The 21,775-nt window shown below is 39.4% G+C and overlaps 1 protein-coding gene across 6 annotated transcripts in view; it reads right to left on the minus strand.

The window, feature by feature from the left end:
* The window catches only part of POGZ (pogo transposable element derived with ZNF domain), a 48,058-nt gene that overhangs the window by 17,109 nt on the left and 9,174 nt on the right, over positions 1–21,775 (minus strand). Inside the window, exons 2-7 of one of the 6 annotated variants that reach the window (XM_007460273.1) lie at positions 13,905–14,029; positions 12,758–12,916; positions 4,438–4,613; positions 3,184–3,292; positions 1,657–1,947; positions 1,358–1,549 (exon numbers count right to left, since the gene is read on the minus strand). In XM_007460273.1, coding sequence (XP_007460335.1) covers positions 1,358–1,549; positions 1,657–1,947; positions 3,184–3,292; positions 4,438–4,613; positions 12,758–12,916; positions 13,905–14,028 — 1,051 coding nt within the window. In that variant the 5' untranslated portion in view covers position 14,029. Of the gene's footprint in view, positions 1–1,357; positions 1,577–1,656; positions 1,948–3,183; positions 3,293–4,437; positions 4,614–12,757; positions 12,917–13,904; positions 14,030–21,775 lie in introns of those variants that run through there. The other 5 variants (XM_007460272.1, XM_007460274.1, XM_007460275.1 and 2 more) reach the window with 5 other exon arrangements.

Consider the following 21,775-nt stretch of genomic DNA (forward strand, 5'->3'; position numbering starts at 1 on the left):
AGTTCTTTATATATTCTGGATATTAAGCCCTTATCAGATGTATGATTTAAAGTACTCTTAAAAATTTTTCTCCCATTTAGTGGGTTGCCTTTTCACTCTCCCTAATGCTAAACCTTTGATGCCCTAAAGTTTTAAATTTTGATGTAGTCCCATTTATTTATTTTTTCTTTTGTTGCTTATGCTTTTGGTATCATATGCAAGAAAGCACTGCCAAACCCGGTGTCATAAAGCTTTTCCCCTATGCTTTCTTCTAAGAGTTTTATGGTTTTAGTTCTTTTGTTTCGGTCTTTAATTCATTGAGTTAGTTTTTGTAATATGGTGTATGGTAAAGGGTGTAACTTCACTTTTTTTGCATGGGGATATCCAGTTTTCTCAATACCATTTGTTAAAGGTTTTCATATTTTTAAAGGGTTGAAATAAAAGCAAAAGAAATGATCTTCTGACACATGAAAATTAAATTCAAAATTCAGAATCCATAAATAGTTTTAGTGGAGTAGAGTCAAGCTCAATTATTTACATATTGTCTGTGGCTGCTTTTGTACCACAATGGCAGAGTTAAGTAGTTGTGACAGAGACTATATTGTACATAAAACCTAAAATATTTACTATCTGGTCCTTTACAGAAAAAGTCTGTCAAGCCCTGCTCCAGACCGTTGAAAATCCTTATGCTCATATCCTTCTACATCTGAAAACCTCTCTATCAACTTTAAAATCTTGTTCAGGGACTTCCCTGGTGGTGCAGTGGTTAAGAATCTGCCTGCCAATGCAGGGGACACGGGTTCAATCCCTGGTCTGGGAAGATCCCACATGCCACAGAGCAACTAAGCTTGTGCGCCACAACTACTGAGCCTGCGCTCTAGAGACCGCAAGCCACAACTACTGAAGCCCGTGAGCCTAGAGCCCGTGCTCCGCAACAAGAGAAACCACTGCAATGAGAAGCCTGTGCACTGCAATGAAGATAGCCCCTACTCGCCGCAGCTAGTGAAAGCCCGCGTGCAGCAATGAAGACCCAATGCGGCCAAAAATAAATAAATTAAATTAAAAAATAAAATAAAATCTTGTTCAGAAATCCATCTCCTCTATGAACTATCTTTTGATTATCCCACTGATCTCTGATCAACCAATCCATTTTACTAATCTCCAAAGAACAGTTAACACAAAATCCCTTCTGGCTGATTCAGTTACACTTTTCACAAGTGGCAATCCTCTTTACTACACTAAAGTTTCTGTGAGAACACACTATAGCAACTATACCTTATTTTATTTCTCTATTTCATAGTATAGAGTTCTGATACAACAAATACTTTATTAATGTTTTTGAATGACTGGCTGCCCAGAGTCTTTCTGGTTATCGTACCTTTCACTGAAGACTCAGGCCCGCTGGTTCTCTGAGAGCCATGCGCAGAGCTGTTGTTGGATACCACCATTGGCCCAGGACTCTGGCCCAGGGAAGGGATGGTGTTAAGGGTATTCACCAGTTTGGCCACTTCATTGCTATTTTCACCTGTAACCCCAGGTCGCTTCACAGTGACAAAGCTGGCAATGCTCACTGCAGGTGGAGAGGGGAAGGAGGGAGCTTTGTTGGCCAAGTGATAATCATCTGTTCTCCACCCACCACCCATCCCAGCTCTGACACCTCCTCTTCCCAAGCCTCACCTAGTTTGGGATTCTGAGTCTGGTTGGATTGGCCTGGAGGCTGAACAGCAAGGTGCCCCAATGAGGTCGGCTGTGTGGCAGTGGGAGTGGTAGAAGTGCTGGGAGTGGACTTGGTCTGCTGGGACTGGGACTGTGGGACGGTGCTTCGAATGGTGAGAGTGGCTGGGATGACCGTGGTGAAGGTGTTGGTGGTGGGCCGCACAGGCATTGTGGAGCCTGGCCTCACAGGGGTCATCTGAGAGAACACTTGTGGGACTCCAACTGTCGGCTTAACAAACTGGGTACCTGGGGCTTCAAAAGAGAGACAAAAATACCAAATCTTGGTCAACGAGCTCACCTATAATACATTCCCCATGTCTTTACTGGAAATACTGGAATAGGAAAAGATTATCTCCCCAAACTGATTGGTGACTGTCAGGTTCCCAAGAGAAGCATAGATTCTAATGTCTAAGACAACAGGTATCACAAACTGATAAAACAAGTTAGCCTTAGTAATCAGCCCTGAAAACATTAAAGTGAAAGAAGAGTCCCATCAACTCCTCCCAAAACACCTTACCACACTGCCTTTTCTATTCCAAGAATACAATCATGAGTAGCTTGACCTTTGTTATTGGAAGAGAATAATAGGTATAGAGTGGGAAGCAGTATGGGTATATATAGACCAAAGGGCAGAGCTGGTTCTGAAAAAAGTGATCTTTCTCAGAATACTAAAGGAGTCTTTCATTCTTTTATACAAACTCAAAATAGAAGACAGACTATGCCATTCTACTAGGATGTCCCAAAGGTGAGTCTCCTGGCTCAACTATAGACAATTTCACTGACAAACATTTAAGAAATATCAGAACTAGATAGGATAAGCTCATGAGACTGAAGGCCAAAAACCCCTATGGGCTCTGAGAACAACAACAAAAACTTAGAAGACAAGCTACAGAGATACCTTTACTACAACTAAATTAAGATACTCTTTTTTGGCCTGAATTGTAGTGAACTTATAGACACTAAATATAGAACTGGGGGAAAATTACAAGATTTTTAAAAATTATCTTTCAATTTGGTTTCTTAAAAAAAAAAAAAAAAAACTAGCCATTGGCAATATTTATCCTCAAAGGATATGCCATTTGTTTAATTTATATTCCAAATCTATGCTATAAAAGTAAAGCAAAATAAGTTTATAATCCCACCATGTAAGTGAGTAGATTTATAAGGAATACAGAATTTGGGAGTTTGCATTAATAATAGTTCTGCAGAATAACAAACTTAATAGCTGAATAAAACAGCAGAAACAGAAAAATAACTATATAAACCCTGTTTTACTGCCTTATGAAGGGTGGTAAAAAGTTAAAAAATAAAACCACCACCCTGGCCAAAGGTTAGAGTTTTTTAAAAATGGGGCTTAAATCAATATGATTTTTGTAGTTTTAGATTTCCCTTAAATACACTTTTTAAATGACCTTGAATATTGTGAGACAACAAAAACAAGTCTTCTGGATGCTGGTTTATTCCAAATGGGTAGACATTTTTCCTTACCTGGGACTAGTGTAATTGGTCTAACTGTTTGGCCTTGCTGTACGTTCAGCACAATCCCAACCTGATTCATTGCATTTTGTACAGGCCGGACATTTCTTACAGGAAATCCCTGCATTAAAAAGCAAAATGATCTTTAACATGGAGATCAGCTAACACTAGCAGAGACTGCATTAAGACCTATATCCAAAAAAATGCCCACACCCTTACCTAATGATTCTCTCTCTAGAACTAGAGCTTTTAAATGACTGAGATGGAGAAATTTTGGACTTCTGGCAAACTTGTGAGTGGCAAATATTAAAACTGGAGAATGAGCTTTGGTACATATGAACAAAAATGAAAACCTACTTCTTGTCTTAAGAGAACCTCAGCTTAAAAATCTCATCCACAGGGGCTTCCCTGGTGGCGCAGTTGTTGAGAGTCCACCTGCCGATGCAGGGGACACGGGTTCGTGCCCTGGTCCGGGAAGACCCCACATGCCGCGGAGCGGCTAGGCCCGTGAGCCATGGCTGCTGAGCCTGCGCATCCGGAGCCTGTGCTCCTCAACGGGAGAGACCACAACAGTGAGAGGCCCGCATACCGCAAAAAAAAACCAAAAAAAAACAAACAGACTCATCCACAAACTGGCCCCTCAATTGCTAAAGGCATAGAATGCAAAAAAATGACACTAACAGTATTCACTGGAGTGATTCAACATACAAACAATTGTACAAAACTGTTCCCAAAGTCCACTTCAAAGGCCATACACCTCTGGGAAATTTGTTAGACAAGGCAGAAAAAAGCATTTGCCTTTACATTCCATACCAGCATTAGGCTTTCAACTCCAATTCACATTTATATCAAATAAGTCATCTTCCTTCTCTTCCAAAGATCTCCCGGCACTTCACCAACCTTGCATGTATATTTCCATAAGTCAACTAACTCACCCCATTTTAAGAAAAATAGCCCAAGCAAAGGGTGAGAACCCTTGAGGACCAAGTGTTAAGGCTTCCTAATGCAAGCTTCCCACTCTTCCCTGCCTAGACCAGCCCTCCAGGGGTATAAAGAGGAGATTACCCAGCTGTACACTATGTTGGGCTTTCTACTAAAGTCAGCATCAAATTAAAAACTAGCAAATGAGAAAGCCAAATCAAAAGATAGGACTTAGAACCATTTCTAATGATGATAAAGACTCTTAAGTCAGAGCCTTCAAAGGTTCCCATAGTCTTTCTCTCCTCTACCATGTCTGAATTCAGTAGAATTCAGAGTCCTACTTACCTGTGTAGTGATGAATATTGGTTGTGAGGTCACAGGGGAACTAGTCACATGATTGGCATTCTGCATGACCTGGACAGGCCTCAATACTGGTTGAGTAACCATTGTACCCAGACCAGGGGTTGGATTCTGGGTTAGGATGAGCGGCTGTCCACCTTGTTGGACCAAAGAATTGCCAGCTAAAGGGAAGAGGAAAAAAAAAAACAATGTAAGAGAAAACAAACCCACCATTATAAGCAACACAATGGTATTAGATAAGAAATGGTGTTCCCATATATCAGGATATCCAAGACTGTCACTCACCTCAGGTTTAATGTCAGCAAACTTACCAAATATTTAAGCTTCACCCAAAGCTACAACTAACAGAAAAATACACAGGAAGGGAAAGTTCACTAAAATCTCCCCCATATATCTTAACTAGGGATGTCTTAACACACACAGTAAGACTTCTACATGGCTATCACTTTGACTCTGATGATTTAAGTGACCACAAATAATCTCCCCATACCAAATCAGCAAAACAAAGTAAGATATAAGTTCCTTCGCCACATTGTAACTAGGTAAAAACCTATTTTATCAGAATGTAATTTGTTGTTAGCTAATCCACCTCGTATTTTAAAAAGAGGAATATTCATCTACAAACATTAATTCAGCAAGTACACAGAATCTAAAAAATGGGATATCTTCCTAGTGCATCAAATCTCAGAAATGCAACAGATTCTCTAAACATCCACTGTCTTTAATAGGTATGGGAACACAGAGACTGACAGGCTACCTTCTTTATGTCATCAGAACTGATAAAGAAAAGGCCTGGCCAAAACTAATTAACACAAAGTAAAACTGATATGACTTAAGAAGTTTCATTCATTAATAAATAGTAACAAATATCATAAATATTAAAAAACTGGCTAATTTTTTTGAAATATTTTAAGTTCTTTTTCATGTGAGTTAAAAGTAATTTTGTAATGTTTTTAAGTCCTGTATTTGCTACAGTTGGCTAAAAAATCATTTATACTAAGTTTCCTGATTTACAAAGAATACTCCAAAACAGAAATCCTATTTCAGAGAGCCAAAACATTGGGTTTGCCAAAAAGCACGTTCTTTTTTTCTGTAAGATGGCTCTAGTAGCACTTAGTTGTCTTTAACTTCATTCAAAGCAATTTTGTTCGACTGTATTGTGACAGCTGCCATAGCGTGCATTAAAAAAAAACTTATCAAGATTGTTGACTTTTTGTGTAGCCATTTTAATACTGAAGATGGAAGAAAAAATTTACATTTTTGGCAATATTATGCTTTATTATTCCAAGAAAGGTAAAAACGCTGATATGCAAAAAAAGATTTGTGCAGTGTATGGAGAAGGTGCCGTGACTGATCAAACGTGTCAAAATTGGTTCGCGAAGCTTCATGCTGGAGATTTCTCGCTGGACAATGCTCCATGGCTGGGTAGCCCAGTTGAAGTTGATGGCGATCAAATCCAGACATTAGCTGAGAACAATCACCGTTATATCACGCGGGAGATAGCCGACATACTCAAAATATCTAAATCAAGCACTGAAAATAACTTGCACCAGCTTGGTTATGTTAATCGCTTTGATGTTTGGGTTCCACATAAGTTAGGCGAAAAAAACATTCTTGACCTTATTTCTGCATGCGATTCTCTACTTAAATGCAACAAAAATATTCCGTTTTTAAAACGGAAAAATTGTGATGGGCGATGAAAAATGGATATTTTACAATAATATGGAACGGAAGAGATCGTGGGGCAAGCAAAATGAACTGGCACTAACCACAGCAAAGGCCGGTCTTCATCCCGAGAAGGTGATGTTGTGTATATGGTGGGATTGGAAGGGAGTCCTCTGTTATGAGCTCCTTCTGGAAATCCAAACGATTAATTCCAACAAGTACTGCTCCCAATTAGACCAAATGAAAGCAGCACTCGATAAAAAGTGTCCAGAATTAGTCAACAGAAAATTCATAATCTTCCATCAGGATAACACAAAACCGCATGTTTCTTTGATGACCAGGCAAAAACTGTTACAGCTTGGCTGGGGAGTTGTGATTCATCCACTGTATTCACCAGACATTGCACCTTCAGATTTCCATTTATTTCAGTCTTTACAAAATTCTCTTAATGGAAAAAATTTCAATTCCCTGGAAGACTGTAAAAGGCACCTGGAACAGTTCTTTGCTCAAAAAGATAAAAAGTTTTGGGAAGATGGAATTATGAAGTTGCCTGAAAAATGGCAGAACGTAGTGGAACAAAATGGTGAATACGTTGTTCAATAATGTTCTTGGTGAAAATGAAAAATATGTCTTTTATTTTTATTTTAAAACCAAAGGAACTTTTTGGCCAACCCAATACCTAAATCAAAGATTCAAGCAAAATACTGCAACTTTTTTACCTCAAATCACCAGAATGGGATGGACTCCCCTGAAGCTTTACGTTCCACTTGACAAATGGTGTCACTACAGTTAGTTACAGAGCTAGACCACCAAAGTGGGTATACAGGTGGCTATTAATGGGCCAACCCTGGATTGTCCCATGTTCTCCCAGAAACTGAGAGTCCATCAGTGGACTAGACCCTCATAGTTACTGGGCCAGCAGACTAGTAATTATAGATGTTGACAGATAAAAAATTCCAAATTCTAGCTATGCTAATTACACTGGCAATTCATTGACTCTCTCTCTCTCTTTATATTTTTAACTTAAATATTTTATTACGGAGATGTTCAAATACATATAAAAATAGAACACTATAATAAATCTCTATGTACCTATACCAGCTTCAATAATTATCAACTTAAGGTCAACCTTGTTTCATCTATACTTCCCATTCTCTTACCAGCTCCCATATTATGTTGATACAAGCTTCAGATCATATCATTTCATCTATAAATATTTCAGCATATATCTCTAAAAGATAAGGACTTTAAAAAAGAGGAAATATCAACACCATTACCACTCCTAAAAAATATTATAATAATTCTGTAACTATAGTGGATAATACTGTATGATATAATTGAAGTTTGCTGAGAGAACAGAACTTAAATGTTCTCACTACCCCCTATCCCTACCCACAAAAGAGGATAAATATGTGAGGTGATGGATGTGTTAATTAACTAGATAGTGGGAATCCTTGCACAATGCATACATATACCAAATCACCACAATGTACACATTAAATATCTTACAATTTTATTTGTCAATTATACCTCAATAAAGTTAAATATATACAACAATTCTTGGGAGCTTCCTTGGTAGTCCAGTGGTTAGGACTCTGCACTTCCACTGCAGGGGGCACGGGTTCCATCCCTGGTGGGGGAACTAAGATCCCACATGCCGCATTGTGTGGCAATAAATGAATGAATGAATGAATGAACAATTCTTTAATATCAAATACCCAGTTAGAATTCAAATTGACAATTACATTTTTTTGTTTGAATTATGTTACAAAAGGGTTCATAAAGTATAACTGATGACATACCTCTTCAACCTCTTTTAATCTATAGGTTCCCCATCCGTCTTTTTTACTCCTTTGCAATTTACGGTTGAAAATATTGACTAAGCAAAAACATGTATTTTCTATTCACTATTTTAACTGCTAGGGTAAAAGAAAATAAATTATCTGTTATTTATCTAAGCCTAAGAATTCTTAAGATAATCACTGACTCAACATCTCAACTAAATATAGGAAGGGAAGGATGGAAAATTTTTTGCATTTATGTGAAATCGACCAGCATTAGCAAGTCTCAAAAGACAGGCCTTTTTCCCATGAAATCTACACATACTCTACTACTATAAAGAATGTTAACACAAGCATTTTCTGCAAATATTCTCTCTGACATCAGGGTCATGTTTGAATTTTGATGGATTGTTAGGACCTTTCCAAAAATAAAGTGCAAACAAAAAAGTAGGTTTCTAAGCCTAGACTAGGTTTACAATTCAATTGAAAGCGAAAACCAGCATACGGCAAGTCACACTGGGTAAATTAAAGTCACACAGTAAATATTTATTTAATGTACTCTACAGATTCATTCTTATAATTCTAATGAATTATAATAATTCCAATTCTAACAAATGAGTTGTTTTTAATGATTTCTGCATTGTTATTAAGTCTTTCCTAAAAGAAATTCTGACAATTCAAAGGTCTTATGAAGTTCTATTTCCAGAGAATGAAAGAGGAAGTTAGAACCCTGAGACTTAAAAAAGCCTTTAAAAACGGGCTTCCCTGGTGGCACAGTGGCTGAGAGTCCGCCTGCCGATGCAGGGGACACGGGTTCGTGCCCCAGTCCAGGAAGATCCCACATGCCACAGAGCAGCTAGGCCCGGGAGCCATGGCCACTGAGCCTGCGTGTCCGGAGCCTGTGCTCCGCAATGGGAGAGGCCACAATGGTGGGAGGCCCACGTACCACAGGGGAAAAAAAAAAAAAAAGCCTTTAAAAGAATTATCTGACCAATCCCCTACCTGTAAGTTTGTTCTCCAATAAACTAGGTACCACAGCCATAAACTGATTAAATAATAGAAGATTTAGCAGCTTCTCTCACAACATGTTCTGTTTGTTTTACAAATTTGAAGGTCTTGATTTTTTTTTCTTCATTCTTTTAAGTTCACTTACACAGCCTTAAACCCCAGACATAAGAGGGCTAAATGGAGTTGAAATGGGCCAAACAGGAACTGAAAATCATAATTACAGTAAAAAATGTATAACATTAAATTCATATCATTCACAGCTCAGAATTAAGCAGTGGTTCATTTCACTTCATAACGTTCCTTTCCAATGCAAACATACGATCAGTCAGAACTATAGGAATAATTTTTAAATGATGAGTGGTGGATTCTGAAGAACAGCAAAAATAGTAAAAATGTTCTAAAATTTTATTCCTAACACTTTGTTAAAGAAAAAAGCCTTATTGAGATATAATTCACATACCATACATATTTTATCACCCATTTAAAGTGTACAATTTAGAGGCTTTTAGTATATTCACAAGGTTTGTGCAATCATCACCACTATTTAATTCCAGAACATTTTCATCACCTCAAAAAGAAACCTTACACCCATTAGCAGTTATTCCCCATTCTCCTCCCCCCAGCCCTGGCAACCAACAATCTAACTTTCTGTCTCTACAGATTTGTCTATTATGGGCATTTCATAACAAAGGGGTCATATATGTGGCCTTTTTGATATCTATCTATCTATCTATCTATCTACCTATCTATCTATCTATCTATTTTTGGCTGTGTTGGGTCTTCGTTGCTGCGTGCGGGCTTTCTTTAGTTGCAGTGAGTGGGGGCTACTCTTCGTTGCAGTGCGCGGGTTTCTCATTGAGGTGGCTTCTCTTGTTGCAGAGCACGGGCTCTGGGCGCGCGGGCTTCAGTAGTTCTGGCACTCAGGCTCAGTAGTTGTGGCTCTTGGGCTCTAGAGCACAGGCTCAGTAGTTGTGGCATACGGGCTTAGTTGCTCCATGGCATGTGGGATCTTCCCGGACCAGGGATCGAACTCGTGTCCCCTGCATTGGCAGGCAGATTCTTTACTGCGCCACCAGGGAAGTCCCACATTTTGCTTATTCATTCAACATCTTAGGTTGTTTCCAATTCTGGGCTATAATGAATAACGCTGGCACTTCAAGAGTATCTGATTTTAGAAAGTCACACAATTGTGTGCTTATCTACGCATAAAAGAAGTTTTGAGCCCCCCCCCTTTTTTTGGCCACACTGCATGGCCTATAGGATCTTAGTTCCCCAACCAGGGATTGAACCCGGGCCCTCGGCAGTGAAAGCACTGAGTCCTAACCACTGGACCACCAGGGAACTCCCAGCATGAAAGAATTTTTGGATGAACACACAAGACATACGTAACTGTGGTTACCAGTCTATACTTTTTTTTTTTTTTTTGCGGTATGCGGGCCTCTCACTGTTGTGGCCTCTCCCATTGCGGAGCACAGGCTCTGGACGCGCAGGCTCTGGACGCGCAGGCTCAGCGGCCATGGCTCATGGGCCTAGCCGCTCTGCGGCATGTGGGATCTTCCCGGACCGGTGCACGAACTCATGTCCCCTGCATCGGCAGGCGGACTCTCAACCACTGTGCCACCAGGGAAGCCCCTCCGCTTTTTTTAAACCATGAACACAGGTTAACATTTTAATTTGAATACTAGGGCTTTCTAAAGTAAATAAAATCCATTTTCATATTTCAAAAAATTTTTATACACGGGCCACAGGAATCAAGGGTCCATTCAAAGAGAGTAGGTCACATCAGTGTGTCATGAGATGCTCATCATGGGCCTTGGAATGCTGGGATCAAAGAAAAATTCAGCTAAAAATTCAGCTAACTGGTGGCTAATAGCACTTTGACAGCTTATTTTAAGAGAAACATAGGAAAGTAGTATAATACAGTGGGAAGGCCACAAGTTTTGCAGTCTAAATAATTCAGATCCAGTTTAGTCGCTTACTATTTGACCTTAAGTACATTATTTAGACTCTCCACGCCTTGGTTTCTGCATCTGTAAAAATGAGAAAATCTCTAGATAGAGGTTCCTCATCTTTATATATATGAGGGTCACTATAGGTTTAAAAAAATTCTAAGGATTTTTCATGTGATAAAAATTATTTTTTTCAGGGACTTCCCTGGTAGTCCAGTGGTTAAGACTCTGAGCTCCCAATGCAGGGGGCCTGGGTTCAGTCTCTGGTCGGGGAACTAAGATCCCACATACTGCAACTAAGCCTGTACGATGCAACTACTGAGCCCACGTGCTCTAGAGCCTGCGCGTTGCAACTAGGGAGCCCGTGCACCACAACTTCCCACATACTGCAACTAAGCCTGCACACTGCACCGAAGAGCCTGTGAGCTGCAACAAAGACCCAGCACAGCCAAAATAAATAAATTTAAAATTTTTCATTTTTTCAGTATCCACTTATGTAGCGCAATCTATTATGGCAATTTGACACTAACAAATTTTAAATGCCTAACCCAGCAATCTCACTTTACATTACAGATATGCTTACACAGTGGGCACAGATACAATGTCTGAGAATGTTCACTGCAGCACTGTTTGTAATCACAAAAAAATGGGATTGTAGTAAATGTCCAACAATAAGGGAGGTAAATGGTTATATCCAACACTAAGAACACCAGGTGCACCTCTAATGGAAATGTAAATGGATACAACATTTCTAGATGGCCAATCCAGGAAAAATATTGATCAAAATCCTTAAAAATTGTGATAACCTTTGATCCAACAATTTGACATTTAGAAATGTATTCTCAGAACTATGGATGTGAGAAAAGATAAGAGAGACAAGAGAGACAGAGATGTTGTTCACAACAGCCCTTTAAAGTAGTAGTACACTGCTTTACAACCTATTGCTAGTAACAGTTAGCCAAACAACGGGAAATAGTCATCAAAATGTTACAGAAAGATTTATTAAAATGAGAAGATATTCACTACATATTGAGGGAAAAAAGCAAGTACAATCTGTATGGATCTCTTTTTATAAAAAGTGAATCAATGCACATAGCATATAAATGTACATAAAAGTACATATATGTACAGAGTATGTTACAAATAGTTATCTCCAGGTAGTGGGATTACAGTTAAAAATTGTTTTTTGTTTTTTTTTTTACTGTCCACTTTTTCTACAATGCATATATTATTCTTGTATTAATAAAGCTAAAGGAAATAAAATAAGTAAAATAAGTCCTTTATAGCAATGCAATGATTCTATGAAGGTGCTTATTCTACACATGAATCTTGAGACATAACTTGCCAGTAACTTTCAGAATGCAGAAACAGTCATCAGAAATGAAACAGAAACCAATACTATATAACTTCTCTCATCAATAAACTCACTAAAAAACACTTCTCTTTCACCATTCCTTCAGGTAGACAACAATCCTATCCTATTTTTCATACCTAGGAACCAATAACCAAATGAATCTGCCAAAGAAAATATGGAACAAAGCTGCCCTCGGAGAATTCTTAGCAGACTAGTGGGGCTCTTCTAATTAAAAAACATAAACAATCAAACAACCCCCCCCCACATCTCTTTAATAGTTAGGAATTTGGGGTTTACATTTTCTTTCCTAGAAATTATCAGCAAAAAGACTCAGCTGTCCTCTGACTTGAAACACTAGCATGGATTCAGCACTAAATCAGAAGGAACAGCACCACTTACTTCCGTAACAGAGAATCAGTACTAAACTCACTCCAACACCAGCAGAACCACATCAGTACCTAAAACTGAACAGGTACAGCTGTTCCTAAGACCTTTTTTAGTCTCTCACCCCGCTAGCCCAGGAAGAATTTCCCAATAATCCCACTTACCATTGTTGTTGGCAATTAGTGTGACAAGAGTCTTCTTTGTACTGTCGCTGTTCTGTGCCCCGCTGCTACTAACGGTGGTGGATGTAGAGAGGTGCCCAGCAACAGAAGCATGGGCAGCGATGGGCACTGGAGCCGAGACAGGCTGCTGGCTCACAGAAACTGTGGGGAAGGGGAGGCACAGTCACTTGGAGACAGGGACAGATGACACTAAAGGATACTGTTCTAATCTTCCCTTTTCATCTTACTGTGGGTCTCTATAGCCAAAAACTTTCCTGCTTTATTCGTAAATCCAACTGTTCATCTGATTTCTCCTACGTGTCCCTCACACCACAAATTAGACACAATGCCTTCTTCTTTGCCTCACATTTCCTGGTAAATTAAGTTAGATTATGAGCTCACTGAACCCGGAATTTACTGTTTTGCTTATATAGCACAAGCAAACCTCTAGAACTCAAAGGTTTATTATCTCCACTACTGGTATTCATAACCATGCATTAGTAAGCCGTCCACAAGACCCTGAACTGTCCTGTTTCAGCCCAAACCAATGCCATCTTCAGTTCTCAAGGCAGGAAAGATAAAAAAATTAAAAGAGCAACAGATACAATTTAGAGGGGAAAAGAACTACCACTCAGTTTCTGAATTCAGGGCAATCTAGAATTTGACCCTGCAACATCACCTTTTTGAAAGAGACGCTAACAAGCCTAAGTTTGTAAACTGTCCATGGAGGCAGACACGAAGCAAATTCTGCTCAGCTCACAAAGGAAACCAAGTTCAAGTAAAACAAACAAAAAATCCCCCAAGACTATGGGAAGCTGTTTTTGACTGGGTATATAAATGAGCACTGACACACACCTTTGCATTCTTGTCCATACATCATTTGGTAAGAGGATTGCTTATGTGTTTGATAAACATTGGTTAATCCAATTCTCAATGTTTTCAATTTATTAAATATAGTGTTTCTAGCTTTATGTACAAGGAAACCAAAGCACTTACAAACCAGAGCATAGCGGAAAAAGGTAGCACCAGTGTCACAGTGAAGCAACCCTGGATTCTTGGAAGTCTTCTTCCACCTCACACTTTCTTAACAAAAATGCCATTCAATTCAGTCAATATAACAATGATCTAAGAGCAAAAGAGTTTTTGTTACCTGTAGTAGTTTTATCCACTGAATTATAATCCTCAACTACAGAATCCTCAATGACATCACTGATTTTCTGCCATGGCTCCAACTCCTCCTCCTCACATTCCATAAAGAGGTCGGTGTCCGCCATGCTACAAGAAAAAGAAGACTGAATAAGATACTGACCTCAGAATGGGAGAAATAGTTTTATATAAAATATGGAATCAGATTCCTGAATCTATTGGTAACCTATTCCCTTGTGCTCCCTCTACCACTTCCCCTAACCTCCCCCCATTTCCAAGGTTCCAGAAGTATAACTTTGATTCTTGAAAAAAAAAAAATAATGTGGAAGAGTCCACAGCAAATTATTTAATAATTTAGGGTTATGAAAATTTAATCTATAATACCCAGGGCTGGGATTAGGGTGAGGCGAATCATGCAAGTGGAGGGTCAGATCCTGCTTTATTTAAAATTGATATTTTGCTCATTATGAAATTTTCTGCATTAATATTGAGCTTTAAAAAATGATACATTTGCTGTTTGAGGAAAGCACCCTAGGAACTTGTTTGGAAAACCGGGAATTTTTGAAGAAAGCGCTAACCATTCTGTCTCTAGACTGCTGTTCTACTGATTCTGGACTTGAGCTGCAACATTTCCAGCCTCCAGCCAACCCTGCTTGCTTCAGACTGGCCCCCACAATCCTAATTGGCAAGAGCCAGTTCCTTAATATCTATCCTGTTGTTACTGTTCTGAACTCAGTGGTTTTTGTATACTGATAGACTCCTTGGTTTGTCTCAAGTCTGAAGTCAAGGGGAGATTCTGTCAGCAACCAAGACCTCTCTGTTCAGTCCTTAACGGGTTTTTCCTCAATTGCGTGGCTTGTCCCTATATTTGTGCTACTAAATGTATAAAGGTATATAGTTATACCACCCTCTAAATTTTCTCCAATCATTTAATATATTGTGCAATGTTAAATACATTGATTGCATCCTTAAAGCTGTCTGTCCATTTATCTTTGTTTCAAGAATCTGAACAAAGGGCCAGGATATACTTGAGCTCTGTGGTTGGTGAAATTTAGATGTAAATAAAATAAAAATAATAGCATAAAAATGATACATTAAAAGAGTATTTTATCTTGATTACTGAGCTGTTTTGCACTTAAGTAAGAACCTCACTTGTCACAATCTAATTCCAACCCTGCTACTACCTTAAACTCCACCATGATTTTGGGAGTCTACCTTTAATTTGAAAACACTGCTTAAATTACATTCATGTTTGCAATGCAAACAAAGAGTTATTATTACTATGCTGCTCTCCAGTATTAGTTGACTAAAAGTCAATTTCTTTGTCTTGGAATGGAAGTAGCATTACTGCTCAATGTTCAAACAAAACTTTTAAGGCAAGGACTCTCGGTGCCCTTAGTATCTCAGAAATTTTTTCACCACATCCCAAAAGCAAAAACAAAACAAAACAACCAACCTAACCTTTGTGTTTAAATAGTTAGGTGCCTACAATTTGATAGTATTACTTTGCAAGATGCCCAACAGATGGCGTTGTCCCCTTGAAAATTTAAAATATTCCAGCAATGCCGCAGGAAGTTGGCTAGTCAAGTGCCCACAGTTTTTTTATTTTTTTTTAACATCTTTATTGGGGTATAATTGCTTTACAATGGTGTGTTAGTTTCTGCTTTATAACAAAGTGAATCAGTTATACATATACATATGTTCCCATATCTCTTCCCTCTTGCGTTTCCCTCCCTCCCACCCTCCCTATCCCACCCCTCCAGGCGGTCACAAAGCACCGAGCTGATATCCCTGTGCTATGCGGCTGCTTCCCACTAGCTATCTACCTTACGTTTGGTAGTGTATATATGTCCATGCCTCTCTCTCGCTTTGTCACAGCTTACCCTTCCCCCCGCCATATCCTCAAGTCCGTTCTCCAGTAGGTCTGTGTCTTTATTCCTGTCTTACCCCAGGTTCTTCATGACATTTTTTCCCTTAAATTCCATATATATGTGTTAGCATACGGTATTTATCTTTCTCCTTCTGACTTACTTCACTCTGTATGACAGACTCTAGGTCTATCCACCTCATTACAAATAGCTCAATATCGTTTCTTTTTATGGCTGAGTAATATTCCATTGTATATCAAAACTACAATGAGATATCATCTCACACCAGTCAGAATGGACATCATCAAAAAATCTAGAAACAATAAATGCTGGAGAGGGTGTGGAGAAAAGGGAACACTCCTGCACTGCTGGTGGGAATGTGAATTGGTACAGCCACTATGGAGAACAGTATGGTGGTTCCTTAAAAAACTACAAATAGAACTACCATATGACCCAGCAATCCCACTACTGGGCATATACCCTGAGAAAACCGTAATTCAGAAAGAGTCATGTACCAAAATGTTCACTGCAGCTCTATTTACAATAGCCCGGAGATGGAAACAACCTAAGTGCCCATCATCGGATGAATGGATAAAGAAGATGTGCCCACCAGTTTTAATGGGTAAAGTGCTTCATTTGATTCTAACTGGTCTCTAATATTCTATTTTAATTATTTCTGTGTTCCCAAACCAAAACCACAAAGGAAAGAAGGTATGAGCAGGGTAAGAAAAAGCTCTAAAGTGTCAACTTAAATTTTCTTAGTTTCATATTTAATTTACATATACAAAAGACAATGCTAGCCAGAAACCGAATTAAAAAGAAGCCAAATCCATATCAAAGGCATTCTTTGAGTCAAGACTACACAACACACTTTTGTATTTTCCAGTCTAGTTCCACTGAAAGAGGTAACATTCTAAACAACTCTTTTCTAACTGCTTAATTTTATACTATTGTTCTTTGTTTGCTGTGTAACTTTCTTAGAGCCCACAGCCAACAGACAATTAATGCATACCATCAAACACCCAGCAGAATGAATATAAACTGTGGATAACCTCTACAGATGGTTTTCAAGGACCTTCTTTCAGCTGTGACCAGCTGCAAGCAAACTCTCCATACATACGCTGAGCAATCTGTAGAAAACTTTCCTTGGGAATAAGCAGAGCTATCTGAATGCAAATTGTGGTTTTCAATGTCATGCTTATGGATATTCTAATAGCACATCCAAAGGCTGGTCTTTTACCTCAACTATTTATAGTATCATAAGAGACTGAGTTCACGTTTTATCCTGTCAAACAATGAAGACTAATAAAAATAATGAAAGATTCTTCCATCTGACGGGAGTCAAATTATGTTATTCCTACCATGAACAAGGTATTCTAAGAAACAGTGGAAAAGGCAGATGTGAAATGATGGCAAAGAAGAATGTTTATGTCCTAACTACTTTTTACCAAGTGAGAAAGAAAAATAACTCCTCAGATATAAGCTCTGCCAAGACAACCAATGTAAATTAAAAGATTCAAAATGGAAAGAAAATTACACTTAGAAAATATTTTTCAAGGTTTTTACAATGGAGAAGACAGTTAACCAACAAGGTCTGACAACTCAGAAAATAAATCTGCTGACCGAGCATATTTTATGATTCACAGCAAAACATCTCTGAAAGTCACTGAAACCAAGTTTTCCAAACAGTCCTTATTTCTGATCTAGACTCTTCTATCTCAGAATGTGATTCCTTTCATTTCAGCACTTATAGCTCAGGGTCAAAAAATTAACTCTGTTGAAAAGATGGGCCATGCCACAATAGAGGTATCAACCTGAATTAAATTCCTTATAAACTTTAAAATTAAAAAATACGGGCTTCCCTGGTGACGCAGTGGTTGAGAGTCCGCCTGCCGATGCAGGGGACACGGGTTCGTGCCCCGGTCGGGGAAGATCCCACATGCCGTGGAGCGGCTGGGCCCGTGAGCCATGGCCGCTGAGCCCGCGCGTCCGGAGCCTGTGCTCCGCAACGAGAGAGGCCACAACAGTGAGAGGCCCGCGTACCGCAAAAAAAAAAAAAAAAAAAAAATTAAAAAATGCAAATTTAGCACCCTTCAGTAGTTTTTCAGCTATCAAAAAGGAATCTTCATTAATATAATGAAATGCTATATTTAATATCTCTACCAAGATGCTCAAGGAACACCATCTTTCTCTGCGGTATTCCAAGTGATCCATGGCCTATAACCACCTTTCAACTATATTTGATCAAAGAAGACAGGAATTACTAAATAGGTAAATCTTCCCAAACTATCAGTCTACTCATGTTTAACTTCTTTCTACACCAAACCTTCAACTTAATTTCTCACAAGAAAAAGAAAAATCTGGAATTTTCTCCCCTCTACCCTATTATTTTGCTATAAAGGATAAATGTACTCATAGGCTTGGAATACATCTCACATGCAAAAACAAACAGTGACTTCCCTGGTGGTCCAGTGGTTAAGAATCCGCCTGCCAATGCAGGGGACGTGGGTTTGAGCCCTGGTCCAGGAAGATCCCACATGCCGTGGATCAACTAAGCCTGTGTGCCTCAACTACTGAGCCTGCGCTCTAGAACCCATGAGCCACAACTACTGAGCCCACGTGCCACAACTACTGAAGCCCGCGTACCTGAAGCCCGTGCTCCGCAACAAGGAAGCCACCACAATGAGAAGCCCACGCACCGCAACGAAGAGTAGCCCCTGCTCACAGTAACTAGAGAAAGCCTGCACGCAGCAACGAAGACCCAACACAGCCGAAAATAAAATGAATAAAATAAATATATTAAAAAAAAAAAGAATCCACCTTCCAATGTAGGGGACGCGGGTTCGATTCCTGGTCAGGGTACTAAGATCCCACATGCTACAAGGCAACTAAGCCCGCAGCTGCAACTACTAAGCCCACATGCTCTACAGCCCATGCGCCACAACTACTGAGGCTGCACACTCTAGAGCCCGCACCCCACAACTAGAGAGAAACTTGCAGGCCACAAGGAAAGATCCCACGAACCGCAACTAAGACCAGACGCAGCCAAATAAATAAATAACAAAAGCAAAAAACTTACATTGAGCTTCAATCCTTACTCAGTTTTGGGACATTTTCATTTCTTCTGAAAAAGTGCCAGGTAAAAACCTGAATTTCAGAAATTAAAAGCCAGCACACAGGGAACACCATGCTACATCAAGAGGAAAACTTGCACAGGTAGTAAATTTGAGAATCATATACTGTAACCAAGTAAAGGGGCAAACTTTCATCATATTACAACTATGAATCTCTGAATCAAGACTGTAGTGATTCCTTTTCTGCTATTCCTAAAATGAGATATCAATTTAAATTATATACAAGAGTAGGGAATTCCCTGGCAGTCCAGTGGTTAGGACTCCATACTTCCACTTCAGGGGGCCTGGGTTTGATCCTTGATTGGGGCCAAAAAAAAAATCATATACAAGAGTAGACATGGGGCTTCCCAGGTGGTGCAGTGGTTGAGAGTCTGCCTGCTGATGCAGGGGACACGGGTTCGTGCCCTGGTCCGGGAAGATCTCGCATGCCGCGGAGTGGCTGGGCCCGTGAGCCACGGCCACTGAGCCTGCACGTCCAGAGCCTGTGGTCCGCAGCGGGAAAGGCCACAACAGTGAGAGGCCCGCGTACCACAAAAAAAAAAAAAAAAAAAAAAAAAAAGAGTAGACATGTATCCATCACCCAGCTTCAAAAATTATCAACCAACCTTGTTTCATCTATGCCCTCTCTCCTTCATATTATTTTGAAACTAATCTCTAATATCATATTTATAAATATTTTATTATGTAGCTCTAAAAGATAAGGACTTGAAAAGATCATGTACCAAAAAAAAAAAAAAAAATCATAGAGAATTCCTTGGTCATCCAGTGGTTAGGACGGACTGCTTTCACTGCTGGGGCCGGGGCTGATCCCTGGTTGGGGAACTGAGATCCCGCAAGCTGCATGGCCAAATTTTAAAATAAATAAATAAATCATAGTACCATTAATATGCCTAAAAGATTTATAGTCTCAATATCAAATATCTAGTCAACACTGAAATCTCAAATTCTCTCAAACACCATATTTCTTTTAAAATTTATTTTATATTGGAATATAGCTAATATACAATACTGTGTTAGTTTCAGGTGTACAGCAGTGGTTCAGTTATACATATTCATATATCCATTTTTCTTCAGATTCTTTTCCCATATAGGTTATTACAGAATACTGAGTAGAGTTTCCTGTGCTATATAGTAGGTCTTTGTTGATTATCTGTTTTATATATAGTAGTGTGTATATGTTAATCCCAAACTCCTAATTTATCCCTCCCCCTACCTTCCCCTCTGGTAACCATAAATTTGTTCTTGAAGTCTGTGAGTCTGCTTCTGTTTTGTAAGTAAGTTCATTTGTATAATTTTTTAGATTCCACAAATAAGTGATATCACATATTTGTCTTTCTCTGACTTACTTCACTTAGTATGATAATCTCTAGGTCCATGCATGTTGCTGCAAATGGCATTATTTCATTCTTTTTTATGGCTGAGTAATATTCCATTGTATATATGTACCACATCTTCTTTACCCATTCCTCTGTTGATAGACATTTAGGTTGCTTCGACATCTTAACTAAATACCATATTTCTTAAAGTTTGTTTGGTTCAGATTCAAATAAGGTCCACATATTATGATTATTTGATAAGTTTCTTAGGTCTCTCTCTCTTTTTTTTTTTTGTTTGTGGTACGCGGGCTCCTCACTGTTGTGCCCTCTCCCATTGTGGAGCACAGGCTCCAGATGCACAAGCTCAGCGGCCATGGCTCACGGGCCTAGCTGCTCCGTGGCATGTGGGATCTGCCCGGACCGGGGTACGAACCTGTGTCCCCTGCATCGGCAGGTGGACTCTCAACCATTGCACCACCAGGGAAGCCCAGGTCTCTTTTAATTTATAGATCTTCCTTCATCTTTTTCCCCCACCTTGTAATTTATTTGTTGAAGAACCAGGTCACCTCTTGCAATTTCCACAGTCTGGATATTGTTGATTACATACACATGGCATTTAATATATGCCTCTGGTCTCTGTATATCCTGAAATTGATAGCTGGTTCTACAGACATGATTAGATACAGGTTTAACATTTTTTTCCCCCAAGACTACTCACAAGGGCAGGATTTTCTTCCAACAGGAATCCTTCCAACCAGGCTCAATGCCTAGATCTAGTCATTCTAAATCTATCATTCCTTTTTCATTTAACTGAAACACCTTGATTTAAAAAAAAAAAAAAATCTACCATTTGGTTACCCATTTGGTGCAGTTCACATAGTAAAAGTCTCGACTCTTTCCATCTTGCTTCTTTCCCTTTATTTACCAGTTTTCAAAATAATGATCTGTTTTACTAGCATTTCCTCAAAGTGACCAATGAGCTTGTTCTTTTTTAAAAAATTAATTAATTAATTTTATTTTTGGCTATGTTGGGTCTTTGTTGCTGCACGCAGGCTTTCTCTAGTTGCGGTGAGCCGGGGCTACCCTTCATCGCGGTGCACGGACTTCTTGTGGTGGCTTCTCTTGTTGCAGAGCACAGGCTCTAGATGCACAGGCTTCAGTAGCTGTGGCACGCAGGCTCAGGAGTTGTGGCTCGTGGACTCTAGAGCACAGGCTCAGCAGTTGTGGCAGACGGGCTTAGTTGCTCCGTGGCATGTGGGATCCTCCTGGACCAGGGCTCGAACCCGTGTCCCCTGCATTGGCAGGTGGATTTTTAACCACTGCGCCACCAGGGAAGTCCAATAAGCTTGTTCTTAAACTATCATTATATCACATCATATGACACATCAATTTAAACATATTTGATATGTTTTGATCCACTGCAGTTATCCTTATTGATACTCAAAGTGTCCTATTTTGGCTACTGGGAACTTCTCAGCTAGCTCCAGAGTCCTTCTGACACAACCCTTGTGTTTGATAAAATCCTGGCTGTAAGTTTCAGGCTCATCTCATACATTC

The sequence above is a fragment of the Lipotes vexillifer genome, unplaced genomic scaffold, assembly GCF_000442215.2.
Source record: "Lipotes vexillifer unplaced genomic scaffold, Lipotes_vexillifer_v1.1 scaffold209, whole genome shotgun sequence".
NCBI lineage: Eukaryota > Metazoa > Chordata > Mammalia > Artiodactyla > Lipotidae > Lipotes > Lipotes vexillifer.